The sequence below is a fragment of the Netta rufina genome, assembly GCF_964035555.1.
Source record: "Netta rufina genome assembly, chromosome: 8".
Lineage (NCBI taxonomy): Eukaryota > Metazoa > Chordata > Aves > Anseriformes > Anatidae > Netta > Netta rufina.
The window spans coordinates 12,625,099-12,642,194 of record NC_140131.1 but is presented as its reverse complement, the minus strand read 5'-3'; the positions used below and the strand labels follow the sequence as shown (position 1 = coordinate 12,642,194).

The 17,096-nt window shown below is 36.9% G+C and overlaps 1 protein-coding gene across 3 annotated transcripts in view; it reads left to right on the top strand.

The window, feature by feature from the left end:
- ADGRL4 (adhesion G protein-coupled receptor L4) overlaps positions 1 to 17,096 on the top strand; it is a 76,567-nt gene that overhangs the window by 46,581 nt on the left and 12,890 nt on the right. For all 3 annotated transcript variants that reach the window (XM_084291361.1, XM_084291360.1, XM_084291362.1), the window contains 8 exons: positions 674 to 847; positions 937 to 1,120; positions 3,435 to 3,551; positions 4,717 to 4,910; positions 6,242 to 6,412; positions 7,957 to 8,160; positions 9,696 to 9,916; positions 10,016 to 10,082. In XM_084291361.1, the coding sequence (XP_084147487.1) occupies positions 674 to 847; positions 937 to 1,120; positions 3,435 to 3,551; positions 4,717 to 4,910; positions 6,242 to 6,412; positions 7,957 to 8,160; positions 9,696 to 9,916; positions 10,016 to 10,082 (1,332 nt within the window). The remainder of the gene's footprint in view (positions 1 to 673; positions 848 to 936; positions 1,121 to 3,434; positions 3,552 to 4,716; positions 4,911 to 6,241; positions 6,413 to 7,956; positions 8,161 to 9,695; positions 9,917 to 10,015; positions 10,083 to 17,096) is intronic.

Genomic DNA, 17,096 nt, shown 5'->3' with positions numbered 1-17,096 from the left:
CTAATCGTTTTATGTAAGTACATTTAGTAGCTCATAAATTTTAAATGGTGAGGGTGAAACAGGCAGTAGGGTTCTACTGAACTCAATGCTTTATGATCTGCATTTGAAAAAAAAAATGAAAAACAAAAAAACATACAAACACTGCCCATCTGCTCCCAGCTCTTCAACTAAATTTTAATAGAAAAGAGTCAACTGAGTTATCATATCATTGACATTTAATTATTTTTGCATAACAGTTACTAGTCCGTTTTGGAGCATTATGCTAAATAAAACTGAGCTGCTGTAGTGATAAAAAGAAAAAAAAAAAAAAAAGTGTAACGATAGCACACAAGTTCTTTTTTTTTTTTTTTTTTTACCATAGTTGCTTGTTAGGGTTATACTAGACATGTCTCTCTTTTTTCTTCTTCTTTTCCTTTTTTTTTTTCTTTTCCTTTTTCTTTTTCTTCCTTTTTCCTTTTCTTTTTCTTTTTTTTTCTTTTTTTTTCTTTTTCTTTTTCATTTTCTTTTTCTTTTTCAAATTTGTTAAACTCTTTTTTTTAAATAGTGTTGTTTTTTTATGCACAATGCCTTCTGTTATTTTTAATTTTCAGAAATCAGTTATTTGTACAGGGCTTACTTTCACACACAGAGGCTTTACCTGTTTTATTAACATGTACGTTCCTGTATTTTTCAGATTAGTCATTTAAAAACACCCCTGGAAATGCTTCAAGAAATTAATAAGAATACTTTGGGACCACTGTTACCTGTAGATGTGATTTCATATGTTGAAGCATTATTTTATTCATCGCTGAATACCATGCATTACTCAGTTCCTGACAATGAAGTACTTCGTAATACAACCATTACTGTGAGTGGATCAAGCCTTAAAGATGTGCTTTTCTTTCCTTTACAAGTAGTGTATGACTCTTACACTTAAAAATATTATTTTATTTACAGGTTTTGGTTAACACTGTGAATAATTTTTTACAAAAAGACAAAATCACAGTCTGGGAAGCCCTTCCTGTAGATAACCAAAGACAGAGCCTGACTAAGCTTCTGCATACTGCAGAACAAGCAACACTTCTCATGTCACAGAACTTCAAAAAGACAACACAGCTAGATGCTAATACAAGTGACATAGGTAAGATAAAGAAAATTAATCTAAGGTATACTTTAGATGTGAATTACACTGAGGAGTTTTTCAGCACAATTATAAGATTAGAAATGGTGTTATGTGAAACACACAGGTGTTAATTTGTATAAATTTCATAACTAACACCTGACTTTCAGTTATAGGTATCATAATTTTCAAAGATTGAACATTTAAGCCCAGAAAAAAAAAAAAAAACCTTGAGAGGCTGTGGGAAGTTGTCCTTTCAGATCGTCTTTCAATCTCTCATTATAGTCACACTGTTGTAAGTATGGATTCATCTTACATGCACAAAAGTATCCTGAACATAATATTCAGAGAAACTGCAGCAGAAGCTGGAATTGCTCTTTTAAAGCTTTTTGTCTCTTTTTGGTTCATTGAAAGAATTTTAAATAAACTTGGAATAAGAATGTGAGTCAGATCTTTTGTGGCCTTGTTTTCAAAGAAATTTCTAATTGTAAGAGAAATTTCAGAGGACAAGAATTGGGTATATTATACCTTAATATAATATATATATCTTGGGTTTATTTTATCTAATGGGTATATTATATCTACAATATCTTATCTGCACCATTTTGCTCTCTCCCTGTATGCTAATTTCTTCACACCAAATCTTACCAGTTTTCCTAGGATCCAGAATAAGGGTAATACCAGTCACTTTTGAAAACCATACTCTAAAAAAATGTTGTCAATTTCTTTGCCTATGATTACTCATTCAATTTTGTTTTTCTGAATGTGCCCAAACTGGATCTGACCTGATTTCATATTTTAGAATCAGTATAGTCCTTCACTGTCTCTTACTGGCTTGCCATATCATAAAATCATTTGAAGGGAAAGATCTGTCCTTTGTTCTAAGGCAGATCAAGACAACTGTTCTTCTCTCACCTTTCTGAAATTAAATTAGCGAAAATGATCCAGAAAAAAAAAAATAGGAAGTGATTTGTTCTGTGGAATAAACTCTGTAGAAACAGAATTGTTTAAGTTCAGAATAGTTCTGGGTTTGTACTGCTGCAGATCCAGAATGGTGCCAGGAGCTCTTCTCGTCCTCTTCCACCCTGGCTGGAGGCACAGGCTCTCATGACCATGAGAGGTTCATGAAGGTGGAGAGGAGAGAGAAGTCAGGTTCCACTTCTAGTGGTAGCATAGATGGCACTTAGACCAAGGTGACAAAAATAAATAAATACATAAAGAAGAAGAAAATAAAAAAATAATAATGAGAACGGGAAAGAATCTCCAAGTCAAATTCTTGATCATTTTCTGGCTTATCTTGTTCCAAGAAATTCTATGAGCTCTTTTCCAAATTAGTCCCAAACACTAAAATTTTTTGCTATTGATTCTCAGCATTAATATGTTTTCTGTGGGGCTCATATATGTCCCACACATCTATTTTGGGACAAGACTACAATGTTACCTCTCTCTCTCTCTCTGTCTCTCTCTCTCTCTCCATTACTTTTTATGGTGCAAGCACTTGAACTACAAGCTTTTCAAAACTCTAGCTGCAAAAAAAAATATTTCTTATGTCCTCGCAAACATTTTCTGACAGCTGGTCTATCGAATAGTTCATATTACTTTTGTGTGCTGTGCTATAAGCAATGCAGATGGTCTAGCTTAGTGATAGTCCTCCATCAGTCAAGTTTTAGATTTGTTTATTGTTATTTAATTTTGTTTTTTAAAAAAGACCTGATTGCCTTTTTTTTTGTTCCTGTCCTGGGTGATTGAAACTCAGCACTATAATGAACCAAGTAAAGAGCTAGATGTCTTCTAATGTAGTTTTTGTCCTGAGGGGTGATGCTTGTTTGTTTGCTTTTTGACAAGACATATCATTATTTCATGGTGCAATGTGCATTTGGTATCATGGATAGATAACTATAAAATATATACATTTCAAAAATTGGCTTTTATCAAAAGTTACTATTCAGTAGAGAATTTTATGCTTTGCTTTTTATAATTGTGATTTGTGGTCCCTTTCAGAAATGCATTTTTAATAAAGCAATAGTTCTTCCTAAAGTAACTTACATTATTCTTTCCAGTGCCTAATTTAATGCAAGGTAAATAAAAGACTATATTTATCATGGAAAGAGTAAAAAGTATGAGACCAAAATGTATGCATGGAAATCACAAAATCTAGAGGTTTAAGCAAACATGCTATATTAATAGCATTTTTCTTGAAAAGTTTGGCACCATGATATATTCTTAAAATTCACAGTAATTATACAACGCAATAGCACATTTATTAACCCAACTGTAAATTATCTTAGACCATAATGTAGCTGTGATTTGTACAGTTTTTTTTTTTCTTTTGCAGCACTCAAGGTTTTCACTTTTGACTCACACCACATGAAACACATTCACCCTCATGTATACACGGGGGGAGATTATGTAAAAATCTCCCCAAAAAAGAGAGAGGAATCTCATCCTAATGGTAAGAAACAAAGATTAGAGAGCTGTGAGGGAGGAGAGGGGGGGTAATAAATGTCTTGGATAGATTGTACCTACTACCCAAATGTGCAGTTTACCAAGACTGAGAAGCAGCCCTGTTGATTACAGTCAAGGCATTTTTATCACCATCTCACCTACCCCTTGTTTATCTCAACATTGCTATTTCTACTGTTATTTCCAGTGACACAATGAGTATCTCACAGGGATGACCCATTAGTTTTATAACTGGATATTGGTACCAGGGTTCTGAATTTTATCCTTTTCTTACCCAGGGATCTACTGTCTAACTTTGGACCAGCCCCTTCAACTCCCTGTGTCACTCCAAAAATTGGACCATCTTTTTTATTTAGAGAGTAGCTCATTAATACAAGAATGTGTTCCCCAGTATTAAAACCAAGAGGCTCAGATCTTGGCTTGGACCTCCAAGTACTGCAGAAATGGCTTATAGCTCATGATAGTCTATCACTAAAATAAAATGAATGTGTTTAAAAAGCTTTAGAATGAATGCACCTAAACCAATAAACACATAAACACCATATATATATATATATATATATATATACACACACACTTATATACACATATATATATTTTAACTCTTAATCTTCCAGATAATCCAAGCTTCTCTACCTATCAGCACCTAAAATTAAGGTTTATCTTGGTACAGGGAAGAGAAGCATGACATTTTCTCTGATCAGTATTGCACCCTAAAATAATTTTGCTTTCTGTTTCCTTGTGTCATCTTCTAGCTTGACTGTAATGGAAGTCAAAGCAAGCCATGTGCTTCAGAGGAGTCCAGGTCTGAGCCATTTTGGTTCATGAGACCTGATACCACATGCGCATCGAATTGTTGTACAGCAGCAAGCATATATATTACTCGAGAAAAAAAAAAATGCATATATATCTAATTAGAATTTCCAGCATGAACACACATTTTTAATTCTAATGGTAGTTGCATTGTTTTAAATAAAGCTATATTTCATTCTCTAAAACATTTTTATAAGTATTCTACAAAGATTCCATCTGTTTTGCATATTTTATGCAATAGCAGTAATAATGTCTATTGTTTATTGTTTCCTTAATGTCTTCAATTTTGTTCTTCTATAAAAAACCCACAAACTACTAAACATGGTCTGTTTGATTTATAGGCACTGTTGCAGTTGTCTTTCTGCGGTATAGCAATATTGGTTCTTTGCTTTCATCGCCTAAAAACCGCTCCTTGAAAGATAGTTCAGAACAGAGGCAGACAGTAAGCTCATCAGTTATAGCTGTTGCAATTAGCTCAAATCCACCTACACTCTATGAGCTCGAGAAAATAACATTTACCTTAAAGTATGCCAAGGTAAGTTTTTGTTTGGTTGGTTGTTTTTTATCAACTTCAAAACAAAACAACAGATAATTGTTGTGTTATGTAACCATACCTGCAGTGTATGATATATTGAGACATAATTCTGTCATTTGCTCTTGTGAGTTTAATCATATTAGAGAAATAATGATAATCTCAAATGCAGCATCCTAAGTGCAATATACTAAATACTATACTGCTGTTCTATTAGTACAGTTCTATAGTAGGTTCTATTAGACTAAAGCAAGGAGAACAATACCATCTTTGCTGGACTGCAGTATGAATAAAATGTAGTTGCCTGAAGCAGAGAATATTACAGGTTCCTCATTATTTAGGTCTTTTTTTTTTTTTTTTCCCCTGAAAGTTTATCAGATAATTAAACATAATTGGGGAAAAAAAAAAAAAAAAAAAAAAAAAGGAAAGAAGGAATGTTTCAAAACTAATTCAAAAAGTTATCTTGCACCTAGGAGGTAATAGCAAAACCAATAGTATAGCACCGTTGCAACTTCTGAAATCTGAATACATTATTCTAAAACCGGAAGTTTTACTTCCAGTATACAAAGATTTTGCTGGCTTTACTTGTATGTGAAGAACATTCTTACATGGAATGAAGATCTATCTCAAACATAACAAGAAAGTGACTCTATGCGGGGAGGTGGACAGAAGGACAAAGTGTTAACCTTGATTGCCCAGCTTTTAGAGTTACTTGCCTTGTAATATTTGAGATAGTGATCACATTTCTATAAATGTGCATATATTTATATGGCATCTGTTACAGTGGGGACCTGATCTTTTATTAGTGTTAGTATGCACTATCAGTAATAAATAATATTAATGATCTTATTCATCCCTGTCATCACACCTGATACACCAGGTGTGATGTGACCCTGGCTTTCTCCCAGATTCCTTTGTAAAATGCACAGAATAAGTCTCAATTTTTGAACTGCTCATTTGGAAGGGGCTACAAACAGGACAAGCATTGTGGCTGTAACCTTGCAGTTTAGTCCATGTTCAGCAGGTGCAGGAGTATACATGTATATAGTTTTCAGTAGGTAAAAATTCCAGCACCTTGGTAAGTGCCAGAACGGTTCAGTAATCTGATTAGCCTGCATGTTTGGTGGGATGTTAGCTGTGTGAATAAAATGTTTCCTTTCTGAGCCATATTTTAATTGCTTGGAATAGGCCTTCCTGAATGTGCTTTTTGTTTCACAACCTTCCAATAGCAACATGCAATTTTTAATGAATTGTGCTGGGTAATGTAAGAAAGGTCTCTTGATGGGAAATATCCTGCCTTTTGCCATCAGTAAAACATCTTGTTTCTGTTCCAGACTGCAGATAAAGATATTAAATGTGCGTTTTGGAACTACTCAGCAGACACAATGAATGGCAACTGGGCTACAGAAGGCTGTGAGCTGACACATTCCAACTCCACTCATATCTCATGCAAATGTAATCATCTGACTCATTTTGCTGTTTTGATGTCCTCAGGTGGCTCTGTTGTAAGTGCTATTTTAATTTAGTGTTTTACCCGAAACTTTCTTCCATCTTCATTCATTATTTTTTATTGCAGTGCAATTTATGTACTCTTTCCCCTTTAGATTGTTTTTGTTTGTTTGTTTCTTTGTTTTTTGTTCAACAAACACACAATTTATTGTGCACAGGGCAAACAAAATTCCTCCCACATGTGTTTGAATTTCCGTACGTCTTCTCTGCAGGATTATAGAGCAGTGATGCAGAAATGGATCTTGTTCCAAATACACATTGTTGTGCTTATTTTTGGTGCATTGCTTTTAATTTTAAATCCCACTTTAAGACTATCTTGGGATTTAACTGGCATTCATTGGTGGTCAGTAACCATATGGTCCACAATTTCTCTCGCACAAAACTTTGCCACCCATTTGTCTAACCTTGGCATCTATAAACTCCTTTAAATGCTCTCCGGAGAGTTTGCAATAGCATTATCAGAAGAGCATAATCAACAGTAAAAGGAATGAATTTTATGACCATTAAACATGGGCACTCATGACTAACAATTTGTGAGAATGAGTACTCAGTTTCTGACCATCGTACTTTAAGAGGCCCCATAGATTTCCAAGGTGTATGTGGGGATCTGCAGGAGCTTAGGTCCTGCCTCAGGAGGCAGCTTTAAAAGTTATCAGAACTGACTGCAAGCAGAATATTAGCATGAATGCACTGTATTGAGACAGTTCTCTCATGCTGTGAATTTCATGCTGATAGAGGCTGTTTCCTGCTTTCTAAATAGCATCCTAAGTCTTCAGTTCAAATTTAAGACCTTTTCAGGTACTTATATAGTTATTTGGAAAAGGAAGGATGGGAGGAGGATAATCTCTGGTCCTTTATTTAGGAAAAAAAAATACTTAGATGTATTTTGGGATGGCTGAATGCTATCCTTATGCTGATGAACAGTCATGTATTTCAGAGATTTGTGCAAATACCAAGCAGCAAATGTAACTGTGTTTCTATACAGAAAATACATCCAATATTAAAATAGCCTGTGTTTGTTTATAGAACATTCATGTTACATATCTTCAAACAAGCATTTGTTTGAAGTGATTGTTATTTCGGAGTCTTGTTTTGATCATGTTGTAAATTCAGTAAGACGATTATTCAATTTTGTTTATCTAAGTCACTGCTGTGATAAGTCTTTTTATATTAGAAAATGTTCATGTCATATTAATATATGTCCTACTGCCAGCATGTTTGTCATTCACTAAAGTGATCTGATTTTAAAATCATATTAGGAGATACTGATGTTAATAAGGTTTTAGTAGAAAATATCAGAAAATGCAAGAACAGTAACGTCTATAGTTCATTACTAATTTGCCCTACAGTAATATCTACCTCACAAAAAAAAATAAAAAAATTAGATTATCCAAAATGTGCATTTACAATGAAGCTCTACAAACATTTTTGATTAATATTTTGTGCAAAAAGAAGAAAAAAATCTGTATTATAGAATATGGTCTTTCTTGAGAATGTACAAAGCTATTCTTTTAAATATTATATTATAATTTTCCCCCAGGGTGTTACAAATTATAACATTCTTACAAGAATCACTCAGCTAGGAATAATTATTTCATTGATTTGCCTCTCCATGTGCATTTTTACATTCTGGTTCTTCAGTGAAATTCAAAGCACTAGAACAACAATTCACAAAAACCTCTGCTGCAGCCTCTTCCTGGCGGAACTTATTTTTCTGATTGGAATTAATATGAACAATAATAAGGTGGGTATTTTTCACTCATTGTGGCTTGACTTAATGCTGGAAAGTAAATATACTGTATGAGATACCATCTTGCACCTATTTCCAGTTCCTTCTAGTATCAATATGAATATTCTAGTGACACTGGCTTCTTAAGTCTAGTAACAGGAAATATAAAACAGTCACCTGAGCATGCTGTTATCTGGAGTAGAGCTGTCATCTGAGCTGATGTAAATTGACTTTGCTCCATGGGTTTCATTTAAACTTTGTCACTTTAACCGAGACTGTGGACTCAATGTGTTTGGCATTTTCCCATCTGTTTAAGTGCTGTATAAACCAATGATAGTGGCTGTCTGGATGATAGTTTTCCCTAAAAGCCAGGCCAGAGCTGCAGTCTCAAGGTAGACTTTGAAACATTGCACTGTTGGATGAGGAACTTTTGCTTTTTAAATGTAAGGTTGAATCGTTGTCACTTTACATACAAGTAGAATTTTTAATTCTTCCATCTCAGATTAGTTTTAGGAAATTTCATTATACATAAGTTATCAAAAAATAATAAAAATGAATAAAAATAAAAATAAAAAACTTGTGAAGCCTATTTGTGTTACTATCAAAATCATCAAAATAAGCTTTGTCTAGATCAGCAAAGCATGTAGACTACTAAGGTGTAACTGTGGAATCAACCTTGTGTGGTGGTTTTACTCAGGTGGGCAGCTGAGCTCCACCACAACTGCTCTCTCACTCCCCCTCTCCTCAAAGAGGAAGGGGGAGAAAATACAACACAGAGAACTCGAGGTTTGAGATGAGAAAGGTTTAATTAAAGGGAAAGGGAATGGGGAGAAGAAAAGAAACAAAAGAAACAATAAGTCCGCGCGGAAGCACAGAGAGAGGGAAAAAAAAATTATTCTCTACTTCCCATCAACGAGCGATGTTGGGCCACATCCTGGGAAGCAGGGCCTCAAACCATGTAGTGGTTGTTCAGGAGGAACAGTCCCCTCCCCCACGAGAGCCCCCCTTTTTATTGTTGAGTGTGACATCAGGTGTTATGGAATATCCCTTTGGTTGGTTTAGGTCAGCTGCCCCGGCAATGTCCCCTCCCCATCACTTGCCCACCCCCAGCCTGCTGGCTCTTGGGGGCTTGGAAGGAGTCCTGATGCTGTGCCAGCACTGTGCAGCAATAGACAACACTGGAGTGATATCAGTGCTGTTCCAGCTACGAGTGCAGAGCACAGCACCGTGTGGGCTGCTGCAGGGAAAAGGTGACTCCAGCTCAGACAGACCCAACACACCTTGTCAGTTTATTTACACAGTTTTTCTGGGGAGGCATTCTTCCATTTTAAAAGTTGAATGTTATCCTCTTATTTTAGTATTTACTACAGTAAAAACACTAACGAACAAGTGTTCTTGAGGGTGCAGGTCAAGATTCTTGTCAATCAGCTTTACATCTGTGTTGTTGGGCCACCACTTGAGCATTGCTAGGTTGCTGTGCTTATGCTGTAATATTAAGAGAGACATACTAACAGAATTATGACTCTTGCTTTCTCTGGTTGAATTTCTAGCTCTTCTGTTCAATTACTGCTGGATTACTCCATTATTTCCTTCTAGCTGCTTTTGCATGGATGTGCATTGAAGGCATTCACCTCTACCTTATAGTTGTGGGAGTCATCTACAACAAGGGTTTCTTGCACAAGAATTTTTATGTTTTTGGCTATGTCAGTCCAGCTGTGGTTGTTGGGATCTCTGCTGCACTGGGATACAAGTACTATGGCACCACGGAAGTGTAAGTTGCTGTTTTTGGTTTCAAATCAGCATACGTGAGAAGGCAATAGTCACAACAGCCTTGCACATTTCAAGATGCTTTGTGCTGTTTATTTTTCAGATGTTGGCTCAGCACAAAGAATAACTTTATATGGAGTTTTATAGGACCAGCATGTCTAATAATTCTTGTAAGTATAATTTTCATTTTTTATTGTAGTACATAAAACCAATAATAAAAGGTGTTTAATAATCACCCACCCATTGCCAGCATAGCTGTGAGTGCTAATTATAGGGCAGAATTGGCTAATTTAGACCCTTTTATAGTGTCTCTAAATTGTTTATATGCTGTACATCTTAAATACTTCACTAGCCTGAAAAAATGAATGTTTGACAAAAAAAAAAAAAAAAGTTTAATATAAGATCAGAGCTTTTTTTCCTCACTTGCTTTCTCTTTTTTTCAGTCTAGTGGTTTGAGAAAAGCATTTCTAGTTTTTAAGTAGTATCTTTGTATGTCATTGGCATCTCAGCGTGGCTCGGCAGGAGGTGTACACAGACACTGTACTAGCAGACAGATAATCTGGTTTTTCAAATGTTGTATGACTTAATCTCTTATCAGTGATCGGTCATCTTTGTAAGATTAGACTGTCATCTTTATGGTTTTATCACTCGCATGTACCCTGTCATCATCAAAGCTATTTTAAACTAAATTGCGACGTCAGAGAAAAGAACCCACTATTTCACATGGGCAGACAAGTCAAGTATTGATAGCCCTATTTCAGCTGTGAAGAAGGCCTTTTTAATTCTTATTGGAAGTGGTTTCAAACCTGCAAATTTGGCAGGTATTATATGTTCCATTCTGAATCAAGACATTTTTGGTGCCTCAAGAGCATTTCTAAGTGCTATAAAGTTTAACAAACCATTCGAACTGTAATGGGGCATTATTTTGTATGACTAGGTTGACAGTGATTGGGCAATAGCTGGAGCTAACAGAAGGAGAAGGTACAATGGTGAAGCCTTATAAAATCTATGGTCAAGTCAATAATAACCCTTCCTTTTTAAGCTGATGGTGATAAATGTGAGGATTTGTATAAGGAAGAAGTGACAGGGCCCAAAACACACAAGATGATAGTAAAACAGTTTTATTTCAGTGCACTAGATGTTTCAAAGATAAATAAAGTATCAGGTATAACTCTGGTCCAATTTCATCCCAAGCTCCTACTGTAGGCTGGGGGTAGGCTGGGAGCAACCTGCCAGATGCAACCAGAAGGTGATGACTCCCCACTTCACCCTGCTGGTGAGCACAGCAGAATTACAGAGAGGCAAGGTGCTGCAACCTCCCTCCGCTTTGTGCTTCTGGGGTCAGATGGCACTGACAGGTTAATATGGGGAAAGACCAGCATTTTCTGAAAATTCTTACAGTTCTTAAGTTTAAGTTGGCAATTTCCTTTTACATCTTTGGACCTTATCTCTTTCTTCCATGAAGTCAGCTTGCAGGGTTGAGATGTTTTCTTGTTGCTTTCCTTCCTATACCTCATCTGGCTTCAGGTGAAGATTTATGATCACTGACACATAACTGCACTGCTAGTGCAAGAAAGCTATGCTATCAAATCATTAAAAATGGCCAAAATGTATGCATCTGCAACCTTGTTTTCAGCTCCAGATGAGCTGTGTGTGCTATGGGACCCTAGGTACACAGTACAGAGGCAGAGCAGGTCTGTGTTGGCTCTGAGATAAGTCTAGCTGGCTGCAGAGGCACATCCTGCAAGCTGGGCTTTGAGGTCCATAGCCTTTCTCTGAGGCTACAGACAACTTAACTTCTGTTATGAAGTAACAGAAGTAGGTACGGGTCCTATGTACAGATGAACTCTTCCTATGGAAGAGAATAGCAGACAGCTGGTGTCTTTTTCTTTTTCTGGTTTCCTTGCCTAAGTTAAGCCACATAAAGGGGCTGTAGCTGGACTGGGAACAGCCCTTCAGTTGTTTTTCTATGTTTGGCTTTGTTATGGAAGCATTTTGTGAATACTTGTTTTCATAGTATTACTTCTCTTCATAACCATATACATGTGCATTACTACACTGGGGAGGAAACACACCACATTTTCAGTGAGCTGCTTAGCCTGCTGTGTGGTTGTTTTTTTCTGAGGGAGATTTGAGTACTTGTTTTTAAGGGGCAATAGCAACTGGAAGCTTGATCTGCAAGAGGGAAGTTTTCAAAGAGGGCACAGAGCTACCTCAGTCCTATCCAAGTTATTCTCTGTGGAAAATACAGAAAACCTTATGAAAATAGATATTAACTTTAGAAGATGAAGTTGGTGTTAAATGTCTGCTCTGTGGAATGCGCGCTGGTGACACTATTTCTGTTTCCATTGTCCAGCCTTCCTGTTGAGTGCACTGCATGTGTGCTGTGACAAAGACTAAACTCTTTCCAAGGTAGTGTCAGTCAGGAAGGCCTTTTAATTACAGACGCCTATCTTTCTAAGATTCCCAACTTGTCCATAGCTAATTAAAGAGAAAGAAGGGAAAAAAAAATAGAAAAAAAATAGAAAAAAAAGACTAATTAAGACTAATTCCTTTGGAAAGGAATGTTATTTTTATTCTGTGATAACCAGATAGAGGACCTCAAGTAGAAAACCATGAACTCCAGCAGCTTCAAGTTCACCTTTATTTCTGAGATTCATCTGCTAATGGCATTGATTCTACAGGTTTTCCAAGACAGCCTGGAGAGTTTGGATAGAAAAACTGGAGAGCCACTCACGGCAAAGCTGATTCTTGCACAAAAAACATTAAAATCATTGTCAGCACAAAAGCCCACATACTCAAATGGTGCTTTCAGTTTCTGTGATTGGGGCCCCAGGAGATTTGTGGTTTGGATTGTACTGGAATATGCTGTTGAAACAGCATGTAAATGATGAAGAACAGAACTGGTTCTGAACCAGTGGATTCTCTGTCTCCAGGCACGTTGTTTCAAATACATGCTTGGGCTTTAAATCTGCAGTAATAATAGCAAAGCATAAGGAGCTCAAGTGTTTATCAGGAGTACAAACTAAGTTCTCCTCTGATTGCTAAGCAGTAAGACTACTTTTGAAGGTGTTTGCTTATTAATATTATGGTCCTATTAGAATTCTTAAGTGTAAAGCAATGGCCTTATTGATCCCATCTAAAAATTATTATTAGGTTGGTGACTGTACATGAAAAAGAGTGGGTCAGAAACTCTTTAGCAAAGAAAGGGCATTTTAAACCTTTGTAAAGCAAGCTGCAAGCTGAAGATAATTTCCACAACTTATTTATTTCTCCTAATACTTGTAATCTTTAGAACCACATCCATTTTAGCTAAAACTATGCAATAGATTAGATCAAAGCATACAAGTGTGGTGAAATTATTTATAACAAGTATTTAAAATTTTAATAGAAAAGTGAATTTATCACAAGCTTTAAGGGACAAACACACACCAAAACCTATGCCTGATTGAGGCAAATATAAATATAAGCTCCAGAGATAAAAGGTAGGAAAGAGAAAAAAAAATCCCTAGAACATTTTCTTTTCTTTTGCAGTACACTCTTAAAATAATAATCTCCCTGCAATAGGAAATGTCTAGAATGGAAATAACCATTTTTTTTGCAGGGTAATGCAGCTGCAGTTTTGATGAGCATGTAATGTAAGCCAAAAAGAGACTCCTTCCCATTGTACAGGCCTTCTGCAAGGCTTTTCCCACCTCTCATGACTGCATACACTGCATTGAGTGCAAGCAGACACATGTAAGGGCTTTCGTCCACATCACTGACATTTGTAGGAACTTTGTCTTTCAAACACCTTGGATATGTACCTCCATTCATAACTACTGTGAGGAACAGCTATATGGTAGATGTCCAACCAGTGGCAGAAATTATGCTGTTTGGAAAGGCTGGACAAAGACTATTAAGCTGTACTTACCCAAAGTCTATGAGTGTTGTGGTTCTGCTCAAGTGGGCAGCCAAGCTCCACCACAGCCGCTCTCTCACTCCCCCTCCTCAAAGAGGAACGGGGAGAAAATACGATGAAAAAGGCTCAAAGGTTGAGACAAGAAGATCATGCAGTAATTATTGTAACGGGCAGAAAACAGACTCTGCATAGGGAGATAGTAAGATTAATTGCTTATTACTAACAAGCTAGAGAAGTGAGAAAAAAAGGAAGAAACCAAAAGCACCTTCCCCCCATTCACCCTCTTCCACTTCCTCCCCCTGAGCGGCACAGGGGAATGAGGGTTATGGTCAGTCTACAGCGCTTCTTCTCTGCCGCTCCTTCTTGGTTGCTCTCGTCCCCTGTGCTGTGGGGTCCCTCCCACGGGATGCAGTCCTTGATGAACTGATCCGGCGTGGGCTTCCCACAGGCAGCAGCTCTTCCAGAACTGCTCCAGATATGGGTCCGTACCACGGGGTCCATCCCTCAGGAGAAAACTGCTCCAACCTGGCTCCCCCACAGGCAGCAGCTCCTGCCAGGTCACCTGCTCCTGCGTGGTCTCCTCTCCACAGGCTACAGATCCGGCCCGGAATCTGTCCCAGCAGGGGTCTTCCACAGGCAGCAGCCTCCATCAGTGCAGGGCCACCTGCTCCACCGTGGTCTCCATGGGCTGCATCATGGAAACCTGCTCCACCGTGGTACTCCATGGGCTGCAGGGGGACAGCCTGCTTCACCATGGTCCTCACCACAGGCCACAGGGGACTTCTGCTCTGGCGCCTGGAGCGCCTCTCCCCCTCCTTCTTCACTGACCTTGGTGCCTGCAAGGCTGTTCCTCACTCTTCTCACTCTCCTAGCTGCTGTGTGGTGCAGCATATTTTTCTGTCTTAAATATGCTCTCACAGAGGCACAAAACAACATCGCTTATTGGCTCAGCTCTGGTCAGCAGTGGGGCCCTTACCAAACATGGGGCAGCTTCTAGATCCTTCTCACAGAAACCACCCCTATGGCCCTCTGCTACCAAAACCTTGCCATGTAAACCCACTACAATGAGCCATTAACAGGAAAATTTGGAAGAGAATCACTGCTACTCTATCTGTAATGATAGAGGACCCTTTTAATATCCCTCTTTCTGACAACATTATCTCAAAAACTGTTTTGTTGAGCTTTGTGCAAAAATTTCAAAGGGACACATGATAACTTGATATTCACTTTTGCAGTATTGACAGAGATGTGCAGGCTTGACTGTTCCACCCACTATCACTGCCACAATAAATTGTCATACCCCTGTGAGGAACCATGACTCAGAAGTTTGACATGTAACATTAACAGGTGTAATTTGCCATTTAACAGTATAAATCTATCAGTATTTTTTGTTGAGACCACCTCTGTAATGACAAAATACAGACTTGTTCTTTGAGGTTGGAACATCCAAAATTGCACACCATCCAAATAATCCTGTATGTAGCTTTTATCCAAACATCCTAGCACTGTGCAGGATGCTCTTGAGTTGCTCTAGTATGCTCTTCTTTGTCTTACTCCTCTAATATGTGTTTTCAGGGGCCTTGAAGGTGTCTGGCTCAACTTCAAGCTCCAGTTTCTTGAAACAATTGGTAATTGTAGTGTTTGAAACTACAAAATTGGCTTATAAATGGACTCTGCAATTCGCAGAGCATTCTTGTAAACTTGACTTGGAACATACAAGCCAAGAGTATTTGTTGAGAGAGGTGTCCTCAGAAAAGCCAGGTTCTTTTTATTAAGCATTCCTATATGCAATAAATGTAATGAATAATCAACTTTCAAGCAAAAATATTCTAAGAATTGCAGTGATTGATTAACCAGACTGTTTTGAACTTCCCACCTATAAATGAATGGGTAAATGAATAAAATATACAGATTGCAGTTGCAAAATATAAAAAAGAAGTGACATATGAGTGATGAAAGCAGGTTAACAGTAGAGTAATGCTTTTCATTAAGGAACTGCCTGCATATTCATTAGAGCTAGTCAATTACTTAAAAAATACATTCATCAGATAATTTATTTGATTAATTTTACCATTATTTGTAAAATAATTTATTCAACACCAACAAAAAAAAAAAAAGGTAAAATTAATGGAATAGTGCATTCATCAAATCTTATTGGACAGCTCTAATACTTATTCAGTTCTGTACATTTAGGTTGATTCAGGATTAGCAATACTGCTGCAATCAATGCAGAAAAATTTCCTGGCAAATCTATTACTCTGCTGTTTTCCCATATAATCACAATTTTCATGTACTTAATACTCTAATCTAGGCCATTCAAAATGAACATCTTTCTTGTAGAGAAGTAAATATTCAAAGAGTTTGTTTTGTTTTCTCACACTTCAATATTTAGCATGATCTGACAGTCCATTGCTCCCTTTTAAATTAATTAATTAATTTAAAAAAAAAAAAAAAACAGCCCCCCAAAGCCAATAATCCCACATGAATGCAATCAGGTACACTGTCTCCTTAGGCTTCTTCACATTATTATTATTCCTGTTCTCAGTGAAGCAGGTCACGTTCATTACTCTTGATATGTCTTGATATTCTAAGGACTACTATGGAAAAAAGTTGTTTGACCTCTGGCCTCTGTTATAATAAATCATACCACCATCTCATACTTTTTACTGAATATTTATTATTTGGGAAATTCTGTATAGCCTGTTTTTTTTGTTGTTGTTGTTGTTTTGTTTTCTGTTTTATTATTATTAATACTAATATTAATATTTGTTTGTTTTGTTTTGTTTTTCCTAAGGGTTACTTGTAACAAATGCCTCATTATGTTTCTGAGCTAGATGAGGAAAATATATTCTGTACTGTTTAGTGTATGAGTTTTAGAAAATAGCTATTTTAAACACTTTTTATATCTACTCTTGTTCCTCAGTCTGCCTTTTTAGTGAAAATAAATTTCCTACTGGGACTAGCAATGGCTTTATTATTCTTTATGAAAAAATAATAGTCCTTTTTCATTAGCCCCTCTGTGGCTTCAGTTAAAGGTGTCTCCATGGCATTTCTTATGTCATTGTGGATAAAGTGGAAATAATTAATTACACAGTGGCATTAGAGACTGAGTCTGCAACTTTGCTTGAAACAAATTATTTCAAACAGCAATGTTGTTCAGCAAACAGCAATACCTGCTAAACAGTCACTGAGTCTGAAAGTACTGGTCCTGTTCTGTTGACAGGATCAGCTTTAGTCTCTAAACCACAGTCTCCACACTGCCATACCAATGGATGCAGTTTGT